The sequence below is a fragment of the Rattus norvegicus genome, chromosome 14, assembly GCF_036323735.1.
Source record: "Rattus norvegicus strain BN/NHsdMcwi chromosome 14, GRCr8, whole genome shotgun sequence".
Classification (NCBI taxonomy): domain Eukaryota; kingdom Metazoa; phylum Chordata; class Mammalia; order Rodentia; family Muridae; genus Rattus; species Rattus norvegicus.
Window position 1 is genome coordinate 3,312,220 of NC_086032.1, and position 13,122 is coordinate 3,325,341.

Here is a 13,122-nt window from a genome sequence, read left to right on the forward strand (position 1 = left end):
GTTGGATCTTACTAATGGGCTTTATTCTCCCTGTTTTGAGCTTTAATGATATAATACTCCCACAGGTGCTAATGGCCTCTGCCAGGTGCTGAGTGGGCTCGCAGACATTGAGGGTGGGCACTGCCCGTGAAGTGCTATGGGCGAGCTCTCTGCCAGGACGTCCACCGTTGAAGCTCCTCTTAGGCAGCGCTGATTTGCTCATCCAGGGATGTCTGCTCTTCCGTAGTGCGGAAGGCTATGTGTCCTCTGCAGCATAAACAGAAATGTTGTTTTGCATTTAAACTCTGAGCCAGATAGACCTTGATAATTCTTCTTGACTGGGTTGTCTTTGAAATAAGTAAGAAGGGAGGGATATCAGCAGCGGTAACCTCAGAATAGAACAGGGTCGGTGCACAGCTCAGTGCCTGCTGCATAGCTAGCACCTCGGCAGCCCTGGTGCTTAGGCTAGGCCACCCTCAGGCAGGCCCAGCACTGAGGGCCCTGGTTTCCCTGCTGCCTCCCTTTTACCTCGTTTGTTAAATCCCTGCACACAAATGAACACGCACTCACACACATGTACTTACATACACGTAAGAAGGAGCAAGTGGTGTAGTCCAACTTGTTTTTAGAGCTAACCATGAGCAAGAGACAGTGTCCATATCTCAGCTGTCACTTGTCTCAGTACGACTCACACCGTGTAAGGAATAAGAACATAGTCTGTGTCTGTGTGGCAGTGATGTGTCATTTATTCAGACGTGGGCAGCATGATGAGTTGCTCTGCTTGAGTACATTTCTTAAGGTTAGTTCTTTAGTGCCAAGGTTGGGTTTTTTGGATGTTATTTTTGCCTTGTAAAATGGATGGGTAAATGTAACCTGATCCCCTTTAGAATAACCTACAAGCAGATGCAGTTTGTTTGTTAGGCCAGGAAAGGCACCCAGAGATGCCTGGCGGGTTACTCGCTGACAGCCGGCACTCCCACAGCTCCTGCTGAGTACTTCAGAGGCGGGTTGGGTGCTCGAAACACACGTAAGCATGACCGACATTCAGACCGGTGGCGTGAGCTGTGTGAACTATCGCTGTGCGGTGTAGAGGGAGTGGGAAGGATGCACAGTGGACTCAGAGCAGGACTTGCGAGTCCTGACAGGTGAGACACGTGTGCGTGGCAGAGGGCTTGCTTGTTGTCTTTGGCTCCCCAGATGCTGGGACTTTCACACGGTGGGGTTTTGGGTGGTTATTGTTTGTGTGTTGGGTTGGGTTGATTTTTTTTTAATATGCTAAAAACATGTATCAAAAAGGGGTTCCCCATCCCCACACATGTCATTATTTGAACTCCAAAGATAGCTAGTTGGAACAGAAAGTTAGACTAGAGAGGAAAAGAGCCATACTTGAGAAAAGAGGAAGCATTGTAGGGAAAGGAAAGGTTTCTTAAGAATACTGGGAAGCAGGAGGTAAGGGGTTAAGTTAGATGGTGAAGTAAGTCACAGAGAAGACATAGGGATAATTGAAATCTGGAACTCACTGGTAACTGGCAAATTCCTTTTGTCTTTGATCTCTACCATGTGTGTTCTTCTACTCCTAGAACACATTCTGTAGACCAGGCAGCTGTAGCTTAAGGTCTGTGTGCCTCTGCCTCCCCAGTCCTAGGATGAAAAGCATGTGCCACCTCGCCAGGCTCAAGTCCCCTTTAAATCCTTCTTAAAAGGACTTACGCAATGCTTTGGAAACTATTTTTTGAATAAAAGATTTGATTAGGAAAAGGAGAAATTCAGGTTGAGGATTTAGCTCAGAGGTAGAGCGCTTGCCTAGCAAGCGCAAGGCCCTGGGTACGGTCCCCAGCTCCGAAAAAAAAGAAAAAGAAAAAAAGAAAAAAGAGAAAAAAAAAAGGAAAAGGAGAAATTCATTTTAAGAGTCATAGGACTTGAATTAAGAGTAATTTTAACGCATAAGTCATTAAGAGTAATGACAGTAGGAATGAGAAGTAGGGCCAGCAGGTAGTAGGATGGCCAGTGTGGAGCAGTGTGACTGGTTTGTCACTTTTCTAATTGAAGAGTATGGGTGGCTCAAGCAGGGGTGGGCGGTGCATCTGTAAAGAGCCACCTCACCTAGGCGGCCTCTAGAACACCGCCCAGATGAAATTCAGTTTTATGATACCTGCTCTTGCTTGTCTCTGGTTAGTATTTAATTCTGTTTGATTGTTCTTCCCCACCCCTGCCTAGCTCCAGTCTTGTCTGGTATCCCTCCTAGTTTTATTACTTGTTAATTTTCTAGGATTTACTTCTTAAATGTTATAATTTTTTAATGTGCTGTGATTTCTTACTAACATGAGTTTTTGAGTGCTATTTGTAATTGGGATCAAGGTACACTTAGAGAATACATTGTTGTTGGCACTAAATGCAGGTGTTTGCTGTCAGTACTTGTGGACATTCCCTGGTTCCTCAGGGTTTTTGTCAGCTTGAGGCAAGCTAGAGCTACTTGAGAAGATGGAACCTCAGCTGAGAAACCTCAGAGTCTGGCCTGTGCAGCAGTCTCTGACTAATGACTGATGTAGGAGGGCTGGGCCTATGGTCCAGAACGGTAGAGAAAGCAAGCTACACCCTGAGGAGCCAGCCGGTAAGCAGCATTCCTCTCTGGCTTCAGTTCCTGCCTCCAGATTTGTGCCTTGAGCTCCTACCCCAGATTTCCTTAGTGCTGACCTGAGTGTTGGAAGAATAAATAAACCTTTTCCTCCCCTCCTTTGGTCATGGTGTCTTATCACAGCAATGGAAACCCTAAGACAGGTATCACCCACACAGACTTGGACTGCCTCTTGTGAGGTCAGGCCAACAAGATGGCTCCTTGGAGAGGGCCATGCTCCTCATGTAGAAGTGCAAGAGTAGAACTTACTGCTTGCATGCTTGTTGTTTGGTCTTTTTGTTTGTTTATGTAGGGGTTGAAAAATAATGTTAATTCTTGCTATTTGGTGTTGTATTTAATGCCCATGCATGCACGCACACAAAAACCATGCACAAGGCCTTAGCTGGGAAATTCTTCCAAAAGAAAATACGTATCTGCTTTTACTTTTGAATTTTGTTGAAATATGCAAAGTCTTAAAAATGATTAAAAGCCAAATCAAATTCATTGAAAACCATACATGTGTGGCATTAAGATCTCTGTCTTATTGGACTTGGATGTGCCTGTATGGAAGGTGGGTTTGACTTTCTTCCTGAACACTTGTCTAATTGTTCCTAAAATGATGTCTCAGAAATAGAGAAGTTTATAGAGGGCAGGAATTTGATTAAAATGTTTAAGTAATTCTTTTCTAAAAGGTGACTCAAACAGATTCATTGTTACTGCCTTGTCCTGTATTTTATATATGCCTTAGTCTAAGGAAAGTAGTCATTCTCCTTGGCAATGCTGGCTTTGCCAATACTGTTGAATAAAACAGCACAAAAGCCCAACTCACCTTGGAAAGAAAATTTTAACTTGTTTCCTTATTATCATAATATATTTGTTCTATTTTTATCATTTATGTAATTTATATCTAGTTATCCTTCAAATATCTGGATATATTTGTACTTTGAAACAGTGGAGGCATCTACAAATTGTTTCCCCCAACCCCATCACATTGACCTAAGTGTAAATAAAATGCTACTTTCCAAGTCATTTCCAGGGGAAATATTAAAATATTTTTAGGTAATTTGCCCCTGATCATTTATTTGACTTGGGGTCAGTTACTATTTTGTCATTGAAAAGTGTTAGAATCGTTGAGCAATTCAGTATGCTAAGGAAAAGCCTCCCCCAGTCTCAGGGTGAAACTGTCAAGGGGAAGTGGTGCTGACACAACTTTCCTTCAGTGCCCGAGCTCAGAGACAGAGACAGAGGCAGGGGTCTCTGAGTCCTCCACAGCCAGGGCTACACAGAGAAACCCTGCTTGGACAAACAGGACATACAGAAGGTGACGCTGTGCTAACTGTCTGTCCTTACACTTGGCTCTCTCCCGGATGTTCACACTGGCAGTGGTGGAAGGCTGACTGTGGTGGTGGAGGGAGAGCGGGCGCTGTTCTACATCACCTCCTTTGGCATGGGCGCCCCATGACACTCCTGGGTACTCAGGACATGGCACTGGGGACATGTGGATGGTCCTGTGCAAAACGACTATGTAGCTGCCTTGGAAAGTTATTAAATGTTTGGCAACTGCAGCAACAGAGCATTGAACACATAGATGGAGCCCTGTGCAACCGCACATCCATAAAGCTCGTTTTGTGCGCTCCATTCAGACAGAAAGCTTAAGGGAGAAAACAGGTTACTTAAAAGCCTCCTCCCTTAATTCCTGTTTTATACCAATCAGTGTTTCTTTAAAAATAACTACCCTCCCAAACCTAGGACTTTGTTTGTTGACCTGGAGAAAAATAAAGGGCTTATTTGAGCAGTCTTTTATTTGTTTGAAACCTTGAGTCTTGAACCTTGGAGGATTTCTGGCAGCCCTCAGGACTGAGTTCATCAGACTCACACTTGGGGACACCTTGAGACATATGTCTTCTTCCCACCTCACCACTGCTACTGTGGCCTCACCACCAGCTTCTCAATGGTGCTAGGATGACATGCACCTCCTGCTCTTCTTTCCAAATAAATTCCAAGTTGTTTTTACTTTCCCAACTTGAACATGGGAAAAAAGATATTTTCTTTGTCCTGTCTGGACTGATTGTATCTGGGCTCCATCTCCTGTGGCCATGGTGCTCGATTGTAACCCCAGCAACGTATGGTTTGAAGTTCCCTCTGTCAAATTAGGGCTGCAGTTTAGTTAGTCTTAGGCGTGGAGAGGTGAAAGCTGTCAGAGGGTTGGGCTGTCAAGGCTGTGCCCTCCCGCAGGCCTCTGTTAGTGGAGCAGTCTGTTGAAGGAGTGTCTCATAGAGCTTGATGTTGCTATCGTCCAGTTTTCTCTGCCGCCCATGTGAGCGCTTGTTCTCAGAGCGTAATGCACTTTAACCCAAAGGCCCTCGCCAGGCGTTAACCGGGGACTCCTACCCTCCAGAGTTAGGAGTGTCTTTATTTGGAGATTTAAATTGTTGCCAAGAAATAAGGCTGTTGTTACAAAGAACTGGAAAAGTGAAAACCTCTTTAGAGCTACATGACCTGAGGAGGTTGGAAGACGTAGGCGCGCATGCTGCAAGTTTGTGTGGCTGTGTGTGGGACACTGAGAGGTTCTGATGAGGGGTCAGAAGAAAGCCATAGTTCTTAAGAGACTGTAGTCGAAACATTGGTAGAAACATGGACAGAAAAGACTATTCTGGTGAAGTCTGAAACAAAAAGGAGAAACAAACTATTAGAAACCAAGTATAGAGGCCATCTTTGTTATATTGCTGTGAAGAATTGACCTAGTCTGTGCGCTGTTGGGACTTTGTGGGACACAGAATGGTGGACTAGGCTGTCTGGTGCCGTGTAGTTCCTGACAGCAATGTTAGGCAGCTGAGTGTCCGTCCACATGAGCTGTGAGAGGACAGCTACTGCCTAAAGCTGCATGCCGCTCACTGTAATTAAAGTGAGGCAGGATAGCGTGTACAGAAGAACATGCTGAGTGTGTGAAGAGAGACCAGACCCTTTGCGGAAGGAGTTTTAGATCAGAAGAATCCTGGCACTTCTTTTACAATGTGATCTAGTAGGCCCACTACTCCGAAAGATACACGTGGGAAGCATTGCTGTTTACAAGGGGCATTAGGCCTGCAAGCCCCCAAAAACTGAAAACTGCAGGAGCCGCTTCCACATGGATGAGCAGTGTGTCCCCATGAGGGTAGCACCCAGTAGAAAAGAGGGCCAGGGACCAAACTGCTGCAGAGAACCTACCTACCCTAACAAAGTGTAGAGTTGTTGGAGTGAGAATCTCTGAGACCTCACGTCTGTTAGAGCAGGAGCCTGGGACAGCTACAGGCATAAAGCTTCCACCTCAGAGGAATTCTGCTCAGAGTAGGGCAAAGCTGTAGTTGTCGCCATCAAGACTCCTGAGGGACCAGACTCTTCAGCATGGCCAGAGGGGCACATGGAGAAATGGGACTCTGAGCTTTAAGGTTGAATGTTGTTCTTCCTATTTTGTGGGTGTGTGTGAGGCAAGCTTCTTTGTTGGTCATGCCACTAGAAGGGAGAGTGTCTGCAGTGCTGGGCAGTAGAATGTTTGTCTGAGGTCACAGAGTTCTGGAGGGATGCCTGTAGGCCTGTCATGGCTCTAGTCTCACGCACTAAGTGACTGGAGCTGGTCCTGGAGTTCTCATGGAGAATGGAGGTGTCTGACGTGTTGAGGAAGACAAAAGGTTTTAGAAGGATAGACGTCCAAGTCTGGTTTTAAATGTTTCCTCTAAAACTCTGTTTTATTGCCAAGATATAAGTTTTAACTGATGTGCAGTCTTTGATTTATTTTAGTGAGTGATATTTTTATTATAATTTAGTTTATCTTTTAAAAGGATATTGAGAGACTATTAGAGCTACAGGGCTCTGTCCTCATGAAGGAATTAATGCTGTTGTTGTGGAAGTGGACTGGCTACTACAGGAGTGATAAGGATAGTGAGTTTGTCCAGCGTCGTCCTGGTTTTCTGTGTGCATACACATCTTACTGCCATGTTATCGCTCAGCAGAAAGGCCCTTGTGAGGTGATGGCACCACACTCACAGACTTCCCAGCCTCCCTGATTGCAAACCAAATACACGTCAGTGATTTCCATTCACTGGTGTTCATTCTGTTACACAGCAGACCGCACACTAAGACACAGAATATGTCAGAAGTCAGTTAAAGAAGATGAAATAGAGCTCTTGAGTAATTGGGTAGGGATGAATGAGAGTGATTAAAGACGTTAGTGATAAGTTTTAATTTAGTCATGGTGTACTTCGTGATCACAGAAGCTTTAGGTAGCACTGAATAAGACCTCATTCTCTGAAATCGTTTGTACAGTGAAGAAAAAAGGAACTCTCAGAAGCAATTGTTGGTGTACAGCGAGCAGGACAATGGAAAGAAGACTCCACGTGGTAACCTCGGTGCCGAAAGTGACTGTGTTTGTTGTGTATAACATGAATTGTTCAGAGCAGACCTGACTCTGTCTGATGACATGCTTGTCACCTGGTTGGTGCTTAGCACAACACTGGGGTGGGGCGGGGGCTTTGAAGGTCTTCCTCCATATTTAGTAAAACACAGCTGCTTGTCTGAAAGCCAAGCCTTTGTAGGTGAGTCTGCAGCTCAGTTCTCTCTTGGCCAGGAATCCTGCAGTAGCAGCTGAGGTTTTCTGTAGGTTTCTAACCAAGGCCTTTGGACCCCGGTTCACTGCACATGGTTTGCGTTCTGGGTGGCCTGAGAGGCCTGACTCCTGCGTCTGCTTCTGTCCTACAGCAGCAGCATAGTTAGAGAGCCAGGTAACAGGGGCTTCTGAAACCAACCCTCATCAAACGCAAGTGTGCAGAGTTACACTTAAAATGGAGGAAATCGGGTGATCCGGAATGCCTCTGTGACAGACCTGTCTGTATGCCATTCTTTGCATCCAAGGGAGCATTTGAGACAGTTGTCTCTGCGGCAGGTGCCGTATAAATGCCTTCCTTGTACATGTCTGTTACTCAGGTTTCTTCCCCGCTTTTTTAAATGTGTGGACAGCATTACAGGGGTGGACTGGATACTAGTAATTAACCTACACACTCATTTCACCTATAAAACAATGTTTCGGGAACCAAGGAATTTCAAACAGTGAAGACTTAGACACTTGACATTCAGGCTTTATTCCCAGGAGTCTGAGATTTGAAATATTTGAATCTTAGTAAAGGAGTGACTTTCTAAAAACTTCTGTAACTTTACTTGGAAACCAGGTTACCAGAGATTATCAGCTACATAATGACAGTTGCCCTGTTTTCTGGCATCATGACACCTTCAAATACTAACCCTGGAAATTTGATGGCTTTATTTACAATTTTGATGTGATCATTCATAAAACAGCTTTTAGAGTTCTACAGCATCAGAGTTGAGAAAATATTGTTCTTCCTCACGTCAATATTCTTTATATTTTAGTCCAATTGCATATTTTCGCTGTCACAGCTGCCCCTCGACTGCGTTTGGTAGCATATGACACATCATTGACTTCTTACTGTTCCTCCCCATTTGCTGACCAGTAGTGTTAAGGGAAGATTGTTTGTAAGGACTGTTAGTGCATTCTGTTTTTATCCACAGTAATTTATTACATTCTACAAGGATTCTTTTTTTTTGTAATGTGGCAAGTTTAACAGCCAGTAAGCTCTTCAAAGAAAGACTGTGCCTGTGATCTAACACTCACCCTTGCTGTGTCCTACGTCACAGAGGCCGGGGTAGTACATGGGTTTACTTCAGACGTGGAGGGGTAACTGATCTTAGTAGTTCTCTGAGCTCTTTCCAGAGTACGAATCACTTAAAAGTCATCCAAATTCTAAATTGCTCACCGCAGCAGCTGTGGAGAAGTGTGTGGTGTTTGTCAGTTGGTCTGAGGTGTGATGAAGAACCTAGTTTCTGTGAGGTGGATGCTCTGTGATGCATCTCTAAGATAATGAAGAACTTGTGTTTCAACAGTGCATTGAGCTCATGGTGTGGCCGAGTTAGGAAGGGTGTTGCCCACAGTGCACTTTGGTCGTCCCACACCATCTGAATGCTGATGGTTAAATTACCAGGCTCTGCTGGGGTTTGTGCTCCAGAAGCATTTGTTGAGGCGCTGCTGTACCAGCTCTTGACTGGGACAATTAATGACAGCGTTAACGTTTGCCAGAGCCGGGCAGGAATCAGTGATTTTTCAGTACCTGGCTGCTGGTCAGTCTGTTCGTTATGAGTCTCTTATTTTAATGGTAAGTAGGAAACACCCTTGTGAGTCTTAGATTTTCCTTCTCAGTGAAGTGACAAGAGGCTGGCGTCGTGACTGAGCTCCTCCATTTACTACAGCTTGTGGTACGCTGTGTACATTTCTGTTGCCTTGGCACATGTCTGCCGTGAGGAGATGTGGATGTGGAACAGCCCACACCACAGGTCCCTGAGCAGCCCGTCCCTGGAATTGTTTCAGGGGATTTCCTGCACTGGAGAAGCCATTTGAATGGTTCTTATGTTTCGTTTGGATCCTCCACCTGAAGCCTAGGGATGAGCTCTTGTTTTCCTGCTCTCTGACAAGCAAGCACCCACAATCCTGTCATTCCTGTCAGAACCCAAGGACTACAGGACACCCACTGTGTCCTATCCACTAGTTCAATAAAAGCATTTTCATTCATTGACTCATGTATTTGGAATAAATAATTAAGGGAAAAGTGATGGAAAATGTCAAAACCAGCACTAAAATATTTGGTCTCCCTTTAAAAAAAGCTTTCTGTTTAAATCACAGTTTAAAAACAAAACTACTAGAGAAAATAGAGTGTGGAAAAACTTTTGTAAAGAATAGTTGGCATCAAACATTGGATCCAGCATGAGCTTAGATAATGGAGATTTCTGGTTACATTCTAATACAGCTGCCTTTGCATGATTGTACGCGTGATGCATTAAGAAGGAAAACTGAGCTGTGTTTGCTCTGCAGTTTCAGTGGGGATTGGCTGTTCACTGAGCTTTGTGTTACATTGTTGATATTCCATTGCTGGGTTTGCTTGGGTTGTGATTTTCCTAGAAGTAAGATGTTTAAAACCATGTGTGATCAGAAGTCCAGATCATCCTCTGTATCGCTGTTATTGACCAGCCGAGCTCCCGGTTGTGTAGCCACTTTTCCTCAGGTGTACCTGAGTGACCTAGAGCTGCATTTGGAGAAAGTGGCACAGAACAGATGTGGGCAGCCTAAGACACTGCTCTAGGAGAAACTGCTCCAGAAGCCACTGTGAGTTAGTGCATGCCCCGAAAACAGCTGAACAGAGACTTCCCTGGTATGATTGAGCTGTCGTGACCTCTCTGTTATGTAGGTATGTTTTAAATATATGGAGAATTTTAAGTTCTTCTCTTCCTTTTTTAGCCATAGATTGTAAGCAGAAGAAATCAAGGTCAAGATCTGGAAGCAAGAAGAAAATGCTAACGTTACCTCATGGTGCTGACGAGGTTTACATTCTCCGATGCAGGTATATGCCTGGGTTGCCACATGTGCCGTGGCCCCTTTTTTAGGTGTCCTTTGAGACACAGTAGTTGGCATTTTTATTTTGTGGCATGGTCAACAACTAATAAACTTAGGTTTCTACGTTAGCCGAATGCTGTATTACTCTGCAGCCGATAGCAGTGGTGTGTTCATCGTTGTGCTTCATATATGTGATAATTCGGTTTGGTGTCTCTCTGCTCTCTGTTACGTCCTGCTTACTGAGAGCACTCCCACTTGTGCTTTTCCTTCACAGCACCTCCCTCGGTGCTGTCAGAGGGACTACATCCAAACCATCCGGAACTACAGTCTCGGGATCCTACACCCTTTTCTGGCCTATAAGGACCCAGGCATGCACATTTGGTGTACAGACATACAGGAAGGCAAAATACCCATTTATACACACAGTTTTTAGAAACTTAATCTTAACTCAGTAATAATATTCCAATCTTAAATTATTGACATTTACTAAATCTGTTAATGAAGGTGTAAATTGATTGTTTCAAGTTAATGTAAACCAGCCTTCCTAATGCCGAGACCCTTTAATAGAGTTCCCTATAGTGACCCCCAGCTATAAAACTATGGTTACTACTTCATAACTGTAATTTAGCTACTGTTATGAATTGTAAATATCTGATATGGTCTTTGACTCTTGTGAAAGGGTCATTTGAACTGCAAGGAGGTTGTGACCCACAGGTTGAGGTCCTTTGATTTAAACTTAGGTGTGCTCCATGTAGTGTATGGGGAGATTTATTTTTTAAATTGCAGGCTTTATTTGAGTCAGTTTTATTAAGAGAACTGTTATTATCTACTTCTCTTATAGGTTTTGTGGCCTAGTCTTTCGGGGACCATTGTCTGTTCAGGAGGACTGGATTAAGCACTTACAGCGGCACATTGTAAACGCTAACCTTCCACGGACTGGAGCTGGCATGGTGGAAGTCACATCACTACTTAAAAAGCCTGCCTCTATCACAGAAACGTCGTTTTCCTTACTGATGGCAGAAGCAGCATCATAGAACCAGGAATCCTTTTCAGTAGCATATTCCATTGGATGTAAATTTAAAATTTGTCTTTTTTTTTTTTTTTTTTTTTGGTAAGCCACATGAAAGTATCCATTTATAAATACTAAAGTAGGAAAAATGGGGGACCCTAAATTAGAGTGGTATCAGAGCAAACAATACTTAAGACAGACAGTAAGTAGTCTGTATGTTTTATATAGGGTGGGAATGTGTTTAAGGTTTACTAGGTTTTGTTGGCTGAGTTTTCTCAGCTGAAGGTCCTACATCTGAGAGCCATCTGTAAAGTGTTGCACATGAATCCTTACAGACAGACAGACTTACTGAAAGATTATGTTCTCTGCAGTGTTACCAGAATCAAGGCTCTGGTTTTTCCCCACACTTACATAGAAAAATAAGATATTATATTTTGTTGGTATGTATTTAGTGTTTTGTATAATACCAGGAACTGCTAACTAAATTTACTCAACTTAGGGCATTAAATATCATGTACTTCATAGTTTGAGACTGTTCCCCCGAATAGGGCAGAGTATTCTATTCTATCTAGATGTGTAAGTGTTTTTGTTTTTTTTTAATCATAATGGAACGGTTTTTTTTTAATATATATATATACATATATATATATACTAAAAAGTCGGAGGGAGATTTGTTTAAACGAGTATTTCTAAGAGAAATATTGTACATAGTCTTGGCGATTACTTGTGGTAAGGAAATGTCCTTTAATCCAGTTGCATTTCTCAGACAATGAAGTGGTGCGCCCTGCTACCTCCTACTTTGTCAACAAAGATGCTATTATTACCCTCTCCATTTTGTACCATAATAGATTTTAAAAATCTAATGTTCTTTATTGCAAGACATGCTTTTGTTAACTGATTTGTTTCTTTGTAACATTTTACGTACAGTTTGACATGCTCACAGGACAGGGTTGTCTGTTTATTTAACATTGTAGATGTGTAATTAATAAACAAGGCTCACTACACGATTTAGAGTAGGCTTCCTCATTTATGTTCTCTTCCAAATTCGATCAGTTAGCAAAACTATTAATACACAAAATATTTCTACATATGATGAGAATGTTTACAATTTCAGTTTAGAGCTTGTTTTGGATGTGATTATCTATGTATGAAAATTGTGTAACACTATGCTCATGCTAAGACCGACATAACGGAGTTTACTGAAGTAAATGTGCTGTGAGGAATGCACAGTGTGGTGCAGGTGTCTTGGTCATGGGAACCTGTGACGATTCCCTCGATCACTGTCCAAAGCAGCTGCTCCTTCCTCTACAACGAGCGCCGCTTACAAACAGCAGTTTGTGTGCACGCGCCGTCCAGCCATTCCACGGAGTTGCTGATGTGGCTGCACCAAGGCTCTGCATTCGTACTTTTCATCATCTGTAAATACATCCGGACAGTTACATGGAGGAGTGCTTGGTGTCGAGTAGTACATACCTCACTGCCAGTGAGACTGCTTTCCTATGGTATATCTCCTTGCCAGAAATCACTAAATAAAGACTTCAAGAATTACAGTGCCTCCAATGTGAAACATTTGTTACTTTTTATTTCATGGGAAATAGTTCATGAGGTTGTTTTATTTAGTTAGATTGTTCATATTTCCCGTTTTGTTTTCTAGAAACACTAATGGGTCAATATATTTTATGTGAAGAAATAATTTCCCATTATGGTTACTGAGCATCTTAATTAGGCGCTAATTAATGTATAAAACCAGGAGGTTGGACTTGGTTTTATCTGAGCCTAGGGTCCCCTGAACCCTAAGGAATGAGATAGTGGAAGGACTTTTGAACTGCTGGAAAGGCCAGAAGGAAACTTAGCATTTCTCTAAAAGGATAAGATTCCTCTTGACTGAGAATATGACAGATCCACGTTGATACTGATCATGTCTTACTGAGGACGTCCCATTGAATTGCCATAAGTGTGTCTGTGTGTGTGTGTCTGTGTGTGTGTGTGTGTGTGTGTGTGTGTGCGCGCGCGCGCGCGCTCTGTGTTTAGGGAGGTTCTCACTGCTATTCCTGGGCTGACTTTGAACTCAAAATCTTCCATCTCAAC

General features: G+C 43.3%; 1 protein-coding gene across 13 annotated transcripts in view; it reads left to right on the top strand.

Annotated features, from left to right (window-relative positions):
- The window catches only part of Zfp644 (zinc finger protein 644), a 76,471-nt gene extending 63,870 nt beyond the window's left edge, over positions 1 to 12,601 (top strand). For 11 of the 13 annotated variants that reach the window (XM_017599151.3, XM_063273040.1, XM_063273042.1 and 8 more), the window contains 2 exons: positions 9,930 to 10,032; positions 10,867 to 12,582. In XM_017599151.3, coding sequence (XP_017454640.2) covers positions 9,930 to 10,032; positions 10,867 to 11,059 — 296 coding nt within the window. In that variant the 3' untranslated portion in view covers positions 11,060 to 12,582. 13 annotated transcript variants of the gene reach the window in all.
- Positions 12,602 to 13,122: the final 521 nt, after the last annotated feature.